Genomic DNA, 17,558 nt, shown 5'->3' on the forward strand with positions numbered 1-17,558 from the left:
TCTTCAGCTGCATGCGATAAGCAGACCGCATGCAGGTAGGGAAAATTACGTCCATCTCTTAAGCGCCGTTCCCACTGGAGTTTATCTGAGCTAACGAACACAACTAAAGGCCCGTTCCCACTGGGGTTTTTACGTTGCAGGAGGATAAAGCTGGAAAATAGTTCCCTTTACCAGTGTACAATACTTTCATTTTATTAATGACGTTGTATATGAACAGCATGCAGCGCAGAATCAGAGAAGACATAATAGCTCGCAACTCGTTTGTTTTAAATTTCTGTTTCTAAATAAAATTAATGATTCAATGAAAACCTGTGTATGAGTAATTTATAAGAATTTTACTGTAGGACTGAGTTAAAATATAATTCTCTTTTCACAATTTCTTTTATAGATATACGCTCTATGCATCTCATTCTTTAAGTCGACAACCTGCTTAGTTGTAATACAAAACTATATGGCGGTATGTGACAAGTTTTATGGTAAGATATTGAAAATTCAAAATTTTCAACGCAAAATAATTTTATCAGGGTCTACTCTAAAGTGTACTCAGGCTTTTATATAAGCTGAATTACTACAGAGTAATAGTAAGCTCAACATATTTTATGTACTAAAACATTTTCTACCGTCGTTTTCATCTTAGTCTTTTTTCGAATCCCGGCGAAGGCATGTACATAAATTGTCTATCCCTTAAGAATTCTTAAGAGGCAAGGGTGGTCAACCTGTCAGGTGCAACGACTTCATATAACAGGTATATATCTCGTTGGTTAGGTGTCTCTATAATAAAGTGACTACTGCTTCCGGTCGTAGCAGTGACCAATAGCCAGTGCTTGCCATTGTAAATAATTTTAAAAAATTATCTCGGCTAAAAACGAAAGCCATGCGAATATTTATAAAGTAATTTCTCTAACTGGTCCTTGAGGAGTACTAACTTTGTTGTAACTTACCACTTAATAACACCAGAATAATTAAAAACATAAAAAATAGCATTAACATAGGTTAAATCCATTTCGTTATCAATCTGATTAGAATAATTTTCAATACAAGATACATAATTATTTTCCTTAGTCCTCTTAGGCTTCAATTTAATAAGATGGCACATCTCTCTTCAGGAACAAATTGATTCATGAATAAACAAAGAATCTGAAAAACGTCTCAGGTGACATAAGACGTTTCGAGTTAAGAAACTTGTTGGCAAACAAGTTTTGAGTTTGAAATAACCTCTGACACAGAAATTACACGAAGAAGTTTCTGCTAACATTATTTAAGTATTTTCAGTTGCTTAACTCACAATGACAAAGCCTCGCAGAATGTGATTTTACAAGAGTAAGGATTCGACGTGTAGGAAATCGTGGACAGATGGTGATGAAGACAGAGAACCTCCACACAGGATTATTTCTTATTATGATATTATGTCTCCAAGCAAAGGCTTGGCTTAGAAGTTAACAATAAAGGTACGGAGGAGTTATTAGATGACCATGAAAATGAAGTCAACAAAAAAGATCTAGAACAACTTTGGAAGCACCAGCAAAAGGCAATTATGGAGGAAATGTTTTCATTGAAAGAGGGGGGGAGAAGATGATGATAGTTCTCCAACCTTCGAAAATTTCTGTAAAATGGCTAAAGATGCAAAGTTTTCATGTAGCAATATTTCATTTTGATAAAGCAGTAACAATAACATTTTCAGCAATAATATTGTTGCGTTATTTTCTGATACCAGTTGTTACGTTATTTTCTTCCTTCACGTTCGTACTGGGTTCGTGTGGATTTGGAGCGAATAACGACGACACTTGATGAAGTATCGAAACAAACTTTATTTGTCAATGTTGTAAGGACAGCTCTAAAATACGTTTTTACACTCGTCGATAAACTACTATAAACACGCTGACACGATCAACGACACAGCCTCCAGGTTATCAGGCTATCCCGTTGGAGACAGCTTCACGGCAAAGCACTAGAGTACAGCTCCCGACTCTGCTTGGTCGCTCTTGGAACTCCACATACTCTCGAGACTCTCCACGCTACAACTCGCGATGCACTCGACGACACACAGAGCACAGCTCCCGACTCTTCGGTTCAGTCGTTCCCGGAGCTCAACACGCTCTCTTAACGTTGCACTAACCGCAATACACTACGAGACTCTTTCGGTGCACTCGACGACCCACTCGGCACTCGCTGCCCGGCTGTCAACTCGATCAACTCCGCAGGGATTGACTTACTAGACGAGACACCAACTCGATACTAACTAACTGTCCGCGTACCAGCAGGTTTATATAGCTTTTGGCTGGTGTTCGAGAACATTCTGGTCTAAACCGGTAAGAATTCGTTCCAAAAGGTTCTCCATCCGTCCATGGTATATCGCCAATTTTGTTGCCAAATAATGCCAAATGGGCGATTTTTCGCCAAATGTGGCAACCCTGCATTTTTATGCATACTTTATGGAAACCCTAAAACTTCTTTGCGGGGAAGCTATCTCACCGCGCCTGTACATTTCGTAACAATATCAGCATTTTCAACGGCAGTGCCGTATTTCATTTTAGGAGCATTTTAAAACGTATTAATCACATTAGACAAATTTTTATTTTTTACTTTTAAAGTTATTCTTTACTATGTAGAAATCCGAAGGCGTACGGAATGGACTTACTAGAGTTAAAAAAATAAATTACATCATTTAATAAATTTTTTTAAACCACTCATAAATTTGTGAAACGTCTTTGGATTATGGATTTCAAGGAAATTGAATTAAACATGGATCGCTATTCCCGTGATGAACTCCGAACTTACAGCAATTAACTACCGTTATTGAATTTTTAAAATATAAAGACTAACTTAAAAAAAAACTTTATCCGGTGTCTTTTTTTAATTCAAATTATTATAGAGAAGGAAATGCTCAATCAAAAGATAAAATTAAGTAAAAAGTAGACAAATTTCATTAGATTAACACAGAAGTAAAAGAGCTTTGCTCTTACTAAATAAAATTAATATAATATTGATTTATTTCCTTATCTTAAAATGTTATTTTTCCTCAGTATTTCATAAAATTTAAATATTTTTTTATTTTCATTTTTATTACATTAATTTCTATTTACATTTGTAATTAATCCTTAATTTGTTATTATGATAGTAATGATAAATCGATGTTTTGCACTAATTCGCCACACTTTTTTAACTTATTGCAACACTTTTTTTAATAGATACCAAGAGCACTGACTAGAGTACATCTACTATGCAGTTCAATATCATTTTTTCTATGATTCCAACTGAGTTCTGATTCCGACTTTGAATAGAGTGACAATGAAGATAATGACAATGTAATTGTTGAAGAAGATATTGCTAATAAGGATGAAATATCAACTGATCAAGAATTGCTTCCTATAATTAAATAATTAATAAAGTTCGAATGTTAGTTTAAATGATTTTCATTGTTTTTGTGTTATAAACCTGAATACAAAATGCTCTTGTAAAGTTTAAATATACAATCAATTCACGTGGTCCACGAACAGATTAATCCATTTTACATAAATACCTGTGGGGAAACTAGTTTCAGTTTACAATCATTGTAGATGAAAAACGCCTTCAGCAACGAACTGAATTCGTGAACGTAGATTTCTATATATTTGAAATTACTGTCACAAGGATCTTGAAATAATTGATATTTATTATTCCAAGACATATTAGTAAATACTTTCTATACAGTAAAACAGCGTGCTACCTGTGACTTCCAAGACATGATTTCAAATGTCCCTTGAAGATATGTAAGTTGGCCGTCACTGGCCTACAATATAATGAATAACGTGATCTCAATAACGTAATGCTAAGTAATTTTAATTTTGAAAAATAATAAGAAAAAAGGATAATTTTTGCTTAAATTTTGCCTTTACGGAAACAAACCCGGTGAACAATGTATATATAAATATGCAGTTGTTTTTAATGTGTATTTATGTTTACACTTGTTTTGTATGCAATGAAGCAAAATAATTAAGAAATATTTATATATTCTTGAGGATATGTCAAAATGTATAGTATTTACTGTATATTTTCCTACTATTGCATCCAAAATCTAAAAATAAAAAGTAACAATTCAACTTTTAATTAATATTTCTAAAAATTTCCGCTTCAGAGCATGCATCAGATTATATGAAACATGTATATAAAGTATAATTTAATTTTATCAGTAGATTTTTGATTTATAGCTGTTAACATTGGCAATATTTACAGAAAACTTATTTTTCAGAAAACAAGTTTAAAGTTTTCATAAAACAATTTCTTAGTGAAAGAAGCATCCCTGATAATTAAGATTCCCCTGCTTTGTAACTGAAACCTTGTTTTTTTCTTCATAAGCTTTGCACTTTTTCTTTCAAACGAAGCGTAATTTTTTCTTTGGGTTTTTGTAAAACTTGTGGAATGCCGCCAAGAGTCATGATTTTGCACTTTATCAAGTTTTCGAATTCCCTGCTCAGTGTAAAATTCAGGATATATATCTAACCTTGAAAATGCTTCAAACAAACTTATAAATCCATCATTAAATAACACAACGCTTACATTTGCTCCAAACATTAATGTTCGCAAGTTTATGAATGTTTCTTTCGGAACAATTTGCAATAAAATGCCATTAAAACATTCCCTCATATTTTGAGTTTTGCCATGTATGCACTTTTGAATAACGCTTGTTTATGTAGTCAACTCCATATATGTAGGTTTAATCAAAATATATGTTGATATACCAGAGGTTTTTGCCTGATTTTTTCCTGATTTCTGCAATCGCACATTCATAGTTGCACCAACTCATTGATTGAAGACGGCATTGGCTTCGAAGAAGAGCTACAATGGAACAAACAGCTAATACAACCTGCTGCATCTCAATTAAATTTCCACATTACTTCTAATCGCAATCCCTAATTCTGCAGTTTATCAATAAAAGAATCAGTCAGTTTACCTTTTCCTTTCAATTCAGGAGCGGAGTTTTTTACTTTTCGTAGTCTATTGCCAACCCTTTACTGTACATGTCCAATGCATTCCAGTTTCTTGACCGAATCTTTACCATATATATCTTTCACAATTAAAAACCCCTTAGAATCCCCCTCCTCATAATAGTCTGTGTACTTCAGCTTTCGTAATGTAATAGATCATTCAAAAAGCGGATAAGCACCAACAGCGGCCATACCCGAAGCTGCTTCTTTATAATTTGCAGAACAATAATGCTACGCTTTACATATGTCGTGCTGAAGATTCCATTCCATTCTGTTTATTTTGTTACAAATGATGCAAAAATGTGACATAGCTTTCAAATCAAGCATTTTGTCAACACTAATCGACAAAGCAGCAACACATCCATTCAACGTCGAATACCCTCTGCGCCAAACTAAATACGAAATTAAGGGAAAAAACTATCGCCAGATTCTTAAAATGTATTACAAAATATCTAAACTTAATACGAAGGTTTAAAATTTAAAAATATTGATGATAGATAAGGTTTCTAAATAGGTATATCTATTTAAACGCTCACTTCCGGCCCAGAATATTGGAACTTCCGGTTTATTCCGTTACAGCAAAATGCTTATGACTTCAGTTCTAATTAACCTATCAACAAGCAAAAACTTGTATTTGATAGCTAAAGACATATTCTTTAAGATAATGTAATAAAGTAAAAATCGAAATTTTGACCGAAAATCGTCTTTTGTACGAGATCAGATACCTTGAAATGTGCACCACTTACAAGAATAAATAACTGGAAATATGAAAAGTTGGGAGAGGGAAAATTAAGAATTTCGTGTAACTGTCAAACTTAAACTGTAAAGCCGAGTTCCTAACATTTAGTGTGACTTTCTTATTTCCATAAAATAATTGGTTATGCCGCTAATAGACAACAGTTTAACAGTTTTGTGACGAACTCATATCATTTATCGTCTTCATAGTTTTGAAAACCTCTATAAAAATCAGTCAGTAAATACAAGTACCAATAAGAATATATTAATTTTACAAAATGGGAAACAATAAACTATTCTCTAGGCACAAATTGGAGCATTTGGGGTACAGCTTGATATGTTAATCCTAGAATTCCTTCCAGTTTGGGCTCTGCTCCTTCTGGGGCCAAAACTTTGAATTTTTGCATGAATGCTCCGAAATACAACAAGATTTCCATCATAGCTATGGTCTCTCCCGGGCAGTTGCGTTTACCTAAGGAAAGAAAGATGCAATATAAATACTCCCTTTATTATTTTTAGTTTTACATTATTACTGCAGATCAGTTTTAAATTTGTAGAGAATGCGTTGTAAAATAAATATCTTATGTGTTTACTCTTCCTTCAAAACATGCAGTTTTATTTTTCGATCGAAAGAAGTAGCATCCCTTAATGACAATGAGCTGAATCAGCGATACTAAATTGACCGAAATTAAATCTATAAGACCAATCGAATTTGAAAATTTACCTGCATGAAATGATTTATGTCAAAAAGTATGCAAATGTTTCCCAGTTCAAAATCATAAATGGATGGATGGAAGAGCAATGCCTTTAAAATAGAAAAATTCAAAGATCAATGGATTCTGTCTCTATATTTACAAGCATGGATTTATTATTTACATTATATTTTTATTCATATTTAAAGTTGATAAGATGCGCATTATCTAGAGGCTTCAAATTTATCTCCCATTCGGCCATTCTTCCAACTTTCATTGCCTCTATCACGTTCTGTTGTTGCTTTAAGTACCGTATATACCCGCGTATAAGTCGACCCCCCACTTCCGAAATCAATCGAGAAACTCGAAAAATTGTTTTTCAGTACTACATTTATTCAAAATCATCTGAGGAAAAAAAGTAAATATACGATAAAAAAATAACTTGGTAAATAACAAAATCAAAATCCTTCAACGTCCGATTCATGGTCAGATTCGCCAAACATTTCATAGAACTCTTCTGTCGTCATTGGCTGGTCATTATACATATTTTCAGTCTCGAACTCAATTGTTACAATCACTGCTAGAGCCTAGAGCCTTCGTCGTCATTTTCACTTTCAAAAACAGTATCATCTTCCGTGCCGTCTAGTTCGTTGCTAATACAACATTTTTTAAATGATTTTATAATCATTTCAGAGGGTATTTCGTTCCAAGCATCTTTAACCCACTGAGCAATTAATGTAATATCGGGCTTTTTAATGTTGCCTCCCTTTGTAAATGTTGGTCGACCGGAACTAATCCACTCTGCCCAATATTTTCTAACATTTACTTTGAAGGGCTTATTGAGGCAGACATCTAGGGGTTGAATGACGGATGTCAATCCTGTGTCAATCCATGAATGAACAATAACTATGTAAGGATCCTAAGTTTTACTAACATTTATTTTATTTTAAATCTTTACTATCACTTCTTATTTTCTACTTCAGGCCAGAATTTAAAGCTTTAACTTATTTATGCAAATTTGTCTTGCTAACGCCAAGTACTTAAGTTGTGGTTTTTTGCCAAGCAAGATAGAGGAAGGAGTTATTGGAAGCAAGCCGCTTGCCATAGTAGTTTTATGAGTTTTCACTGGGTTGCTGGTTGCATTCAAGGCTAGAGGTTTAGTCCTCTTGATAATTTCAAACGTATCATAGTTTTAGCAGCTCGGAGTACTACATACGGACCTTTGTTAAATAAAGGCCAATCTTAATGCTAGGCACTTGTATACTAATTCAAAGTTAGTTTTAGTTAGAGTTTTAGTTAGTAGCTTTATATTCTTACGTTCAGACCACAAGTGGTTGGTCTCTGTATTCCGATATTCCGGAAATTCCTGTAAAGATAGAAAAATAAAGGGTTTCGTATATCTTTCCTGTGTGTATTGTCTACTTCACAATTTATTGAACATAGCTTGAGTAAGCTCCCTGTTCCGAGTCAGGATAGTTCATGTTTCCAAAGCAAGTCAAGAGGAACACAAGTCCTGATAGTGGCGCCCGTCGAAGAAGAATAACTATGGCCGAGTTTCAAGAAGAACCTGTGGTGCCTGCAGAAGCGGCTCAGAATCCAGAAATGCCAGCTGCCGCCCTGGAAGGATTTGGGTACATAGTCCAGACCATGCGCGCATCGATGAAACCAGAAGCAACATTTAATGGAAACTCACCGGTAACAAGTTTTTTGGAAAAATTGGATGACCACTTCATGCTGTATCCAGTCCATGAGTTCCAGAAAGTCACCTTAGCTACCAGCGCTTTGAGGGGCCAAGCGCTTAATTGGTTCAAATGTATAGGCAGAAACCTCTTGGGTCAAGCGGGAAGTCCCACCTATACTTACGAAAATTTCAAGACTGCCTTAGTAAAAGCCTACCCTGTCGTAAGAAATCGTGCAAAATTAGAAGCGGAACTCTTCAGCATATACCAGCAACAAATTGAAAATCTCTCAAGCTTTATTTTAAGAAAAATTCACGTCTTTAAACTCTTGTATGGAAGCCGTCCGGATCCTGAGATAATCCAAGTAATTTTGCCTAGGTTACTTCCCCAAGTGCAAGACTTTATTGAATTAAGGAATCCCACTATACTGGAAAAATTATTTGAGCTAGCAATCCAGTTTGAAAGTAGAAGAACGGCGGACATTGAAAGAAGACACCAATATCAACAACGAAACCAATTTGGTGCGCCAAGACCACAGCAAAGTCAAGCACACGGCTACGGAAGCAAAGCAAATCAGTGGGCAAGGAAACCCGAGCATTCAAAAACAGCCGGCGAACGTCGACAGTTCAATAGCAATCCAGGAAAAAAGTCTCAAGGCCAGTGGAAAAAGAAGGAAAGCACGGAAATGAAAAATAATTTAAACTAAAACGGATTTCTGCTGACGGGAGGGTGCCCCTCTATATTCAAAATACCCCTCTATATCAAAATACCCCTCTATATTCGCATTAAGGATGAGCAAATAAAGATCATGTTTTTTATCGTAAAAAATCTACAAGCACATGTAATTCTAGGGATAGATTTTCTTTCAGAGGCAGAAGCAACGCTGGATTTTAACCAAGCGTCCCTTAATCTGACCATGAACCCAGTTCTGGAAGAAAAAAGAGAACCACCCACGTTAACTCTCAACCACCTACCTACGGGAGAGAAAAAAAAAATTCGCCAAATGGTAAGTGAATTTGCTTCGTTATTTAGTGATATTCCCGGATTTACTCAAGTTACTAACCATAGTATTGTAGCGATTTTAGAACAGACAGGTTTTTATTTTGGGTAGCGTAAATAAAATAAAGGTAAGTGTTAAATTTCACAAATTGAATTTTAAGGTAAGTTCAACTGCTTATCATAACAAAGTAGTTTGCTTAGCAAAGTAGTCCGTTTACAATAGAAAACGATAATCACTTGAGTTCAAACAAAGTTCAAACAGAGGTAGCGGAGAAAAAGTCCGGCTACGCTTCTTTGAGAGTTTCTTTTTCCGCTCTTGACAGAGCTTAATAGCGACTCGGGACGAGCCATAAAATACAAGAGAAAGGCTCTCTAAAGCTTACTAGCGACTCGGGAAGAGCCGTGAAATACAAGAGAAAGGCTCTCTCTTCTCTACGCAACGACTGCGTATTCTTCAGACTAACAACTCTCTCTAATTATTTTCACTCACTGTTTTTATGTCCAGGTTTTCTGGGCGTGTCTTGTGCGTCTGATGCAATGATTCGCTAAACGTCTTTTTCGGAGCTTCTCTCCATTGGTTAACAGGCGCTGATTTGTTCTCAGATACTGTCTTGACAGCCTGAGAAACTGAAATTTTCCGTGGGAACATACAGAACGTCTTTTTGGGAGGTCTATCTAAATTATTTCGAGAAACAGGCAGTTGGCGACAGTCTATTGCATACACACAATGGACACTCCACAACCCGTGAGAACTTGTATGAAAGTTTTCTCCTTTCGTAAAAACAATATGCTTTCCGCACTTTGTTGGGGGTCACGTTTGACCTCAAGAATTTGTAAGTGTCATCAGGGTGGTCATCTGGCGCCCATTTGAAGTCTCCTTTTCCCAGATTTCGTGGGACCCCGTGGGAAAATAGCTGACGACGTTACAGTATCGACACAGGAGATTCACTGCCAGTTCGTCACAAGCCTTATCGGTACGATAAGAATAAAGAAAAAATTATAGAGTGGCACATTTGAGATATGTTACGTAAAAATATCAATAACGCCCACTAAAGTAGTTATGCTAGCCTGGTTGTGTTATGTAAGAAAAATAATGACTATCCAGTAACACATCCGAAAATGTGGCGTTTTGCAATTGACTATCGTAAATTAAACTCCATGACTAAATATCCGGTATATCCGTTACTTATTATTGAAGAAATTTTAAGGAACATAACTTCTACGAAATACATGACTACGTTAGACTTAACGACTGGTTATTTTCAAATAGGTGTTAAACCAGAAGATGTGCCTAAGACTGCTTTTATAACCAAGTCTGGCACTTATGTATGCCGTTTGGCCTTTCAGGGGCACCGGCAACATTTCAGTGATGTATGGACATTGTGCTAAGGCCTGTTCTAGGAAAGACCACATTTATCTATTTAGACGATATCATTATTACTAGTGATAATCTGGACCAAACATGTACAGGATTTAAGAGAGGTGTTTTCATTATTAAATGAGGCCGGTCTAAAAGTTAATTTAGAAAAGTTCAAATTTGCAGCCCCTGAATTAAAATATTTAGGTTACAAAATATCTCAGAAAGGAATCGAGACAGACGAATCAAAAATAATCGCTGTGCAAAAGTATCCGCCGCCAAATACGGCGAAGAAGCTCTCCTCTTTTCTAGGACTTTGTTCATATTATAGGTCCTTTATAAAAGATTTTGCAGCTATTGCTGAACCATTGTTAAAATTAAAAAGGAAAAAGGCAAGATTCTCGTGGACGGCCGAAGCCAATAGTGCTTTTGAAAAATTAAAGCAAGCATTAACGCAAGCCGCTGTTTTAAAATTTCCTGAGAACGATGAGAATTTAGAAATTTCAGCGGATGCTTCGGATTATGCGGTAGGAGCTGTACTTTCGCAAAATCAGCAGCCCGTGGCATTTTTTAGTAGAACTTTAAATGAAACTCAAAGAAATTATTCCGCGACTGAGAGAGAGGAACTTGCAGTTCTGTTAGCAGTGCAAAAGTTCCGAGTCTATTTTGGAAGGGCGCCAATAACAGTGTATTCTGATCATGCGGCGGTAACTAGATTGTACTCAGGGAAAAACTTATCCCCAAGGTTAATAAGATGGGCACTCAAGTTACAAGAGTATAATTTGGTAATTAAGCACACCCCCGGAAAGGAAAATATCGTAGCAGATGCCCTATCCAGAATAAAAATAGATGAAGAAGGTAATACTGTAAAGGTGGCAATGCTCACAGCATGTACGATACATTCCCGAGAAAGTGTAATAACCGAACTGGGTAAGGATCCGGAATTTAAAAATATTTATGATTATTTAAAAGATCCTGAAAATTTTAGCCACCAAGATATTGTGGCGATAAGAAATAGGGCGGCCCATTACGAACTAATAGATCGTCTATTATTTTATACAAAAACTACGAATTCCAACAACGAATTTCGACCTGTTATCCCAGCTAGTCTTAGATTAAATATACTGCAGGAGTTGCACGACTCCCTTTTAGCTTCTCATGGTGGTATTCGAAAAACCATCCAACGCGTACGCCAAGCAGTTTATTTTCCTGAGCTGCGCAAAAGTTAACAAGGGCGTATGTCCAGTCCTGCCCAACATGTCAAGCAGTTAATTATATTAATTTCCGCCCGGCCGAGTTTCTAAATAGCATTAAATCGGAACTTCCAAATGAAATAATTGACATCGATTTATTGGGCCCTTTCCCGAAAAGTCAGTTAAGTAAAAGTCGGTATCTCCTTGTTATGGTTGATCATTTTAGTAAGTGGACCGAAATTGTTCCCTTAAAACGAGCCTCCGGGAAATAGTTACTGATTCTATTTTAAATAAATATATTTTAAAGTACGGGGCGCCCCTAAAAGTTATATCGGATAATGGTCCTCAATTTGTAAGTAATATATTTGAAGTCATGTGCCAAAAACTGGGCATACGTCATTTAAAAATGGCCCCGTATCGGCCGCAATCAAATATAGCGGAACGGGTCAATAGAAATATAGTGAAAATTATCCGTAGTTATGTTAAAAATTTTCATAAAAGCTGGGATAACTATGTCAATGAATTAGCTTTCGCCCTTAGGACCGCAAAACATGATACGACGGGCAAAACTCCTGCTGAGTTATTTTTAGGCAGAAAGATTATAACGCCGTTAGATAAATTATTTTATGTTCAACAAAGAGCCCCAGAATTTAAAATGGGCGATATAGAAAAATTTATTAAAGAAGCAAAAAAGAACACTGAAGTAGCACAAAGAAAACAGAAGCTGTATTATGATATGAAACGACGGGGAGTAACTTATAAAGTAGGGGATGAAGTGTTAAAAATTAAGCATTCATTTTCTTCAGCACCAGAAGATAAAACTGCCAAATTCTATCCACGATTTGAAGGACCATATGTCATAGAAAAAGTAACTCAGGCTGTAGTGGTGTTAAAAGCCAGGAATGGTGAAACCTGCACCGCAAACTTTGACCAGATAAAACCATTTTATAATCGTAATAAAATGCCAATATTTCAAGATATCTTGCAGGATCCGGCACGGCAGGCACAATCTCCAGAGGTGGAACAACGACAATCACAAAGGCAAGCCATAAGTAGACAGGAGCTATTGAAAAGAAAGTTCCCCCGTTGGAAAACTGAAGGTAACAAGAAAAAGAAGCCGTTCCACCGACGAGAAAAGAGAGGGCACGACCACCCCCAGAATGAAGAAGGGAGAAGTTTGACTAATGCAAAGAGAGCCAGGAGAAATGGCAGCAACCTTAACACGGCTCCAAAACGGAAAATCTACCCATCGGATAGGAGTCTATGCAGCAAATGTCGACGAATGGACAAAGAAAAACCAGCCGCAGATGCAAGGAAGCAAGAAAAGTTTGAACAGCCAGCAACGAGATCCAGGCAACAACGAGACAGAGTTGTCCCGGTTCCGCCAAGACCAGCTGCCATCAAACGGCCGAGACCACAAGCAGATGCTATAAAGAAGGTCTTCAAGGGTGACCGAACTGGAAGAAAAAGGAAGCACACGGAGGAAAGAACCGAAAGGCGACCCCGCACAAGACGGAAGATAACCATACTGTAGTCTTCGCCACTTTCCAGGACTGGGCAGAAAAAAGGATGTCTGAATTTCACAAAAATAAGTAAAACTTTATGTTACTTTGAAACTTTTAAGTTAATTTTTCATTTTTACTGCAAGTGGCAGAATTTAAGAAGTTTTACCTCATGTGAGGCCTACCTTTATCGCCAAAAAGGCGAGAAATGAGTTGTTACCTATTTTGGTATTATGTTTTTCAATTACTCGCGAGTGAAAAACTAAAATTATTGTATAATAGGAATGTGTAAAAACTTGAATATTGTAAAAGCATTGATAATCTTTGAGAAAGGTACCTTAAGAAAATTGTAAAATTATTGTATAAAATTTTATTTAAAAGATTCTGGCAAGAAAGAAGTTTTAGTCTGAAAGACTTTTGAAATGTAGTATTTCAATGTAGAAGAATTGGCACTTGCTTTTAAAAAAAATAGAAGTTAACAAACAATGTACTACTAATGTATGTTTTAAAATGCGTAAAATTAACGGCATGTTAATATGTCCTTATGTACAATGTGAACTGTTATCTTAAAAGTTAAGAAATACTGTGATATGTTAAAAGTGAAAATATTAGAGTAATGCCAAAATTTTAACTTATTCGTATGACTGTAAAAAGAGCAAATTATTGTGAATATGTGTTAAAGGTTGAATGAATGTAGTTAGGCTCTCTGACGCTACACTTCAGAGTTAGCCACTTTTCAGAATAGTACCTCAGGGTTCAGAGATGAATATAAAGTGTGTTCTGAGGTCTTGTTATGTTGAATTTTAACACGTTAGTGTTTTGATTGCAGGCGGTAGTGTTGAACACTTGTACATAGACACGCACGTGTTTGGTGTTTTTCTTTACAACACATGTCAGAGAGCACGGGGAGATAATTAAATAACGTCATGAATGAAATAAGAATTTTAAAAGAGAAATATAAATATTCATGTTACTTGTCATTTGATTGTGTAACATTTCATTAAACTAGTTTTCCTTCCAGATCTCTGGAAGGAACCAGATTCAACTAAGAAACTCCTGTTTATAGATGCAGTACAGATGAAAAGTAATTGTCCATGGAGTTCATCATGTAAAAACGACTTTTTAATTTCTAGATTAGATAGGTTCTAGTGAGAAATGTTTGTAAAAGATTGGCCTCGCGTAAGATTCTAGAGCTAAAAGTTTTCAACAAGGTCGTTTTAGACCTCAGTTTCAAATTAATTAACTCTGGCGGGAAGTATGTAAGCATCCTAAGTTTTACTAACGTTTATTTCATTTTAAATCTTTACTATCACTTCTTATTTTCTACTTCCGGCCGGAATTTAAAGCTTTAACTTATTTATGCAAATTTGTTTTGCTAACGCCAAGTATTTAAGTTGTGGTTTTTTGCCAAGCAAGATAGAGGAAGGAGTTATTGGAAGCAAGCCGCTTGCCATAGTAGTTTTACGAGTTTTCACTCGGTTGCTGGTTGCATTCAAGGCTAGAGGTTTAGTCCTCTTGATAATTTCAAACGTATCATAGTTTTAGCAGCTCGGAGTACTACATACGGACCTTTGTTAAATAAAGGCCAATCTTAATGCTAGGCACTTGTATACTAATTCAAAGTTAGTTTTAGTTAGTAGTTTTATATTCTTACGTTCAGACCACAAGTAGTTGGTCTCTGTATTCCGAAGTTCCGGAAATACCTGTAAAGATAGAAAAATAAAGGGTTTCGTATACCCTTCCTGTGTGTATTGTCTACTTCACAATTTATTGAACATAGCTTGAGTAAGCTCCCTGTTCCGAGTCAGGACAGTTCATGTTTCCAAAGCAAGTCAAGAGGAACACAAGTCCTGATAACTATTATAAAGACTTATACGTACGTAAAAACTACTTTTCCGAAAATTCTTTGGTTTAATCGAAACTTACTCTAGTTAAAGTATGAAATTCTGTGATTAGTTCGTCCCATAATTTAAGTCATGAAATTACTTCAAGTAAGTGACTTATTTGATAATTTGTCCAATTTGAGTGCGGGAAGAAAACCACTGCGTTATATAAAGAAATTTTTGAACTTCCGATTCTTTTAATTTTTTATGGCCAAGCGTATAAGTCGACTCCCCCCCCCCACTTTGAAGTCTTTTGTTTTGCCCAAAATATCTGGACTTATACGTGGGTATATACGGTAACACTTTTCAATTGCATTGTGCAGAAGAAAGAAATGAATTTCCTCGATCAGGGTGGAAAGTAAATGTTCACAACACTTTTTGCATCCGCTTCACAGCAGCCTTTTTCTGCCTTTATGAATCAGTTTTAGTGTTTGAGGCCTGGATGGATGCTACCTAGAAATCCTTTAATTGAAAGTGTGCTAAGAAATAGATCACACTTGCGAGAGCAAAATGCAGTTGGCACTTCTCCTAGAAATATGTCTTTCCAGAACTATTTTGACGGCCAGGTCTCTATCCGAAATTTTTTACAACAATGGGGGAAATTTGCGTTCGACATTTTGTGTAAGTCGTCCAATCAGAAGAAATGAATGATCATAGGACCTTAAATAACTGTGTAAAATTCTTGAAATCAAAGGTTCATGGAAATGATGCATTCTTGTCATGTTGAGGGAATTTTTACTTCTGTTATACAGCTATTTAATATCTTCCTCGATTCGGTCTAAATGTACTCCACAGCCATCCCACAAGATAAAAATATGAGTAATAATCAATACTTTTAAATCGAAATTACAGGAGTCATTGTAAAGGACCTCCAAATCTTTTAGAACTAGAGAGGTTAAAAAAAAAAAAAAAAAAAAAAAAAAAGGATGCAGCAAAAACAATGTTGATAATTTTTTTACGCTGCGAGGGCATTATGCTCCTAGAATTTCTCCTCATCAGCAGATAATCAGTGCAGCATTTTGTAGTGATGGCTGAAGCCGTTAAGATCACCGCAAAAGATCTCTGCATTGCTTCGCCTAAGTTACGCCACGAAGTAGAGAAGATTAAATCTTTTTTTTTTTTTTTTTTTCAATCAAAAAAATTTCACTGCATTCCATCATCCTTTCTATCAAGCAATTCGGCATTTAGGACGTTTTAAATTGCCTGCAATGAAATCCAAATTGAATAGGAGCTGTTTTGATTCCAAAAAAGACTTTCAGTATGAACCGCAGAAAAATCTAGAAGCTAAAGAATTCCAGATAACATTCCAGTCATAATACAAGCATTATAAACTTGTGCATAAATCCTGAATAATACTAAACTGCTGTATTAAATCCGTTTTAATTTGAAAGAGGTTTTAAAATTTGAGTAATCATTTTTTCTCTCATATTTTAATCAACATTCATAATTTGAACAACAAATATGAATAGAATTTAGTGAAAAATAGATATCAAAGCAGCTTTAATAATTCGTATTTAAGCTTGAAATAAATTCATATTCCACATCCTAGGTCCGTAACTCCAAAATGAAAGACATAAAACCGGTATTTCGAGGGGAAAAAAACTGAGTAAAAATTTTTTTAGCTTTGTTTAAATTTTAAAAAATGGTGTAACAATAATAAATTGCTCTGAATTCGGAATTCATCAGGGAAATGGTCGATCTCAGTTCAATTGATTTTCGTTCAAATTCGCACTCCAAACCCGTTTCTCTAATTTGTGAGTGGTTTCAAATAATTTTTATTGAATTATACAACAGAATCGTTTTTTACCTCCTTGTACGAAGTAAAGGAAGTATTGTAATCACGAAAAATTCCGGGTATCATATTTCAACGAAAATATCCATTTTGACCGCTATCGAATGGAATTTAACGATGCTTTTGCTTGACGTCTGTAAGTAAGGACACAATAAAGGACTTATTTTCCCAAACGAATTATAAAACTGATTTAAAATGGATTCAGAAGAGATTTTTTTCGTGGTGGCTGTGCGTACGTATATATGTATAGAGCGTAACTCAAAAACGAGTAGCCTCAGAATGTTGAAATTTTGCATATAGGACTGCTACAGCATGTAGATGTGCATCTTCCTTGTCGGTAGCAATCGACCGCACCAAAAGTATTTAAATAAATATATATATATACATATATACCCACTCTGTTACTCGGCTCCGTGAGCTCAGTATTTTTATTCTTATATGTTGGCAAATTGTGCATTTTTTTGCTTTAAAAATGATTGCATTATGTTGTTCTTATCTTTCGGTTAAGGTGTCCAGGCATTTAGTTAACCTGCATATTATAGTTGTAGAATTATCAACAGTTTAAAAGTCGTTTAAGTGCGGCTAAGCCTAAATTTTTACCATAGCAGCCATATTTGTTCGCATTTAAAACATGGCAGAATATTGGACTTTTGCCAATCTTGAGAAACTAATCTTTACAACAACAAAGTAACGTCTTCTTTTATTATTGCGAATTAATCATGCTTAATCTATTCTAGAATTAACATTTAAGTTATTAAATTA

General features: G+C 35.5%; 1 protein-coding gene across 2 annotated transcripts in view; it reads right to left on the reverse strand.

Moving 5' to 3' along the window:
* Window positions 1-5,942: 5,942 nt before the first annotated feature.
* The window catches only part of LOC118203101 (cytochrome P450 2J5-like), a 56,455-nt gene continuing 44,839 nt past the window's right edge, over window positions 5,943-17,558 (reverse strand). For both annotated transcript variants that reach the window (XM_085820446.1, XM_085820447.1), the window contains one exon: window positions 5,943-6,171. In XM_085820446.1, the coding sequence (XP_085676572.1) occupies window positions 5,993-6,171 (179 nt within the window). In that variant the 3' untranslated portion in view covers window positions 5,943-5,992. The remainder of the gene's footprint in view (window positions 6,172-17,558) is intronic.

This window comes from Stegodyphus dumicola, chromosome 7 (assembly GCF_044657685.1).
Source record: "Stegodyphus dumicola isolate Sdum_Otavi_A_Nest chromosome 7, ASM4465768v1".
NCBI classification, from domain to species: domain Eukaryota; kingdom Metazoa; phylum Arthropoda; class Arachnida; order Araneae; family Eresidae; genus Stegodyphus; species Stegodyphus dumicola.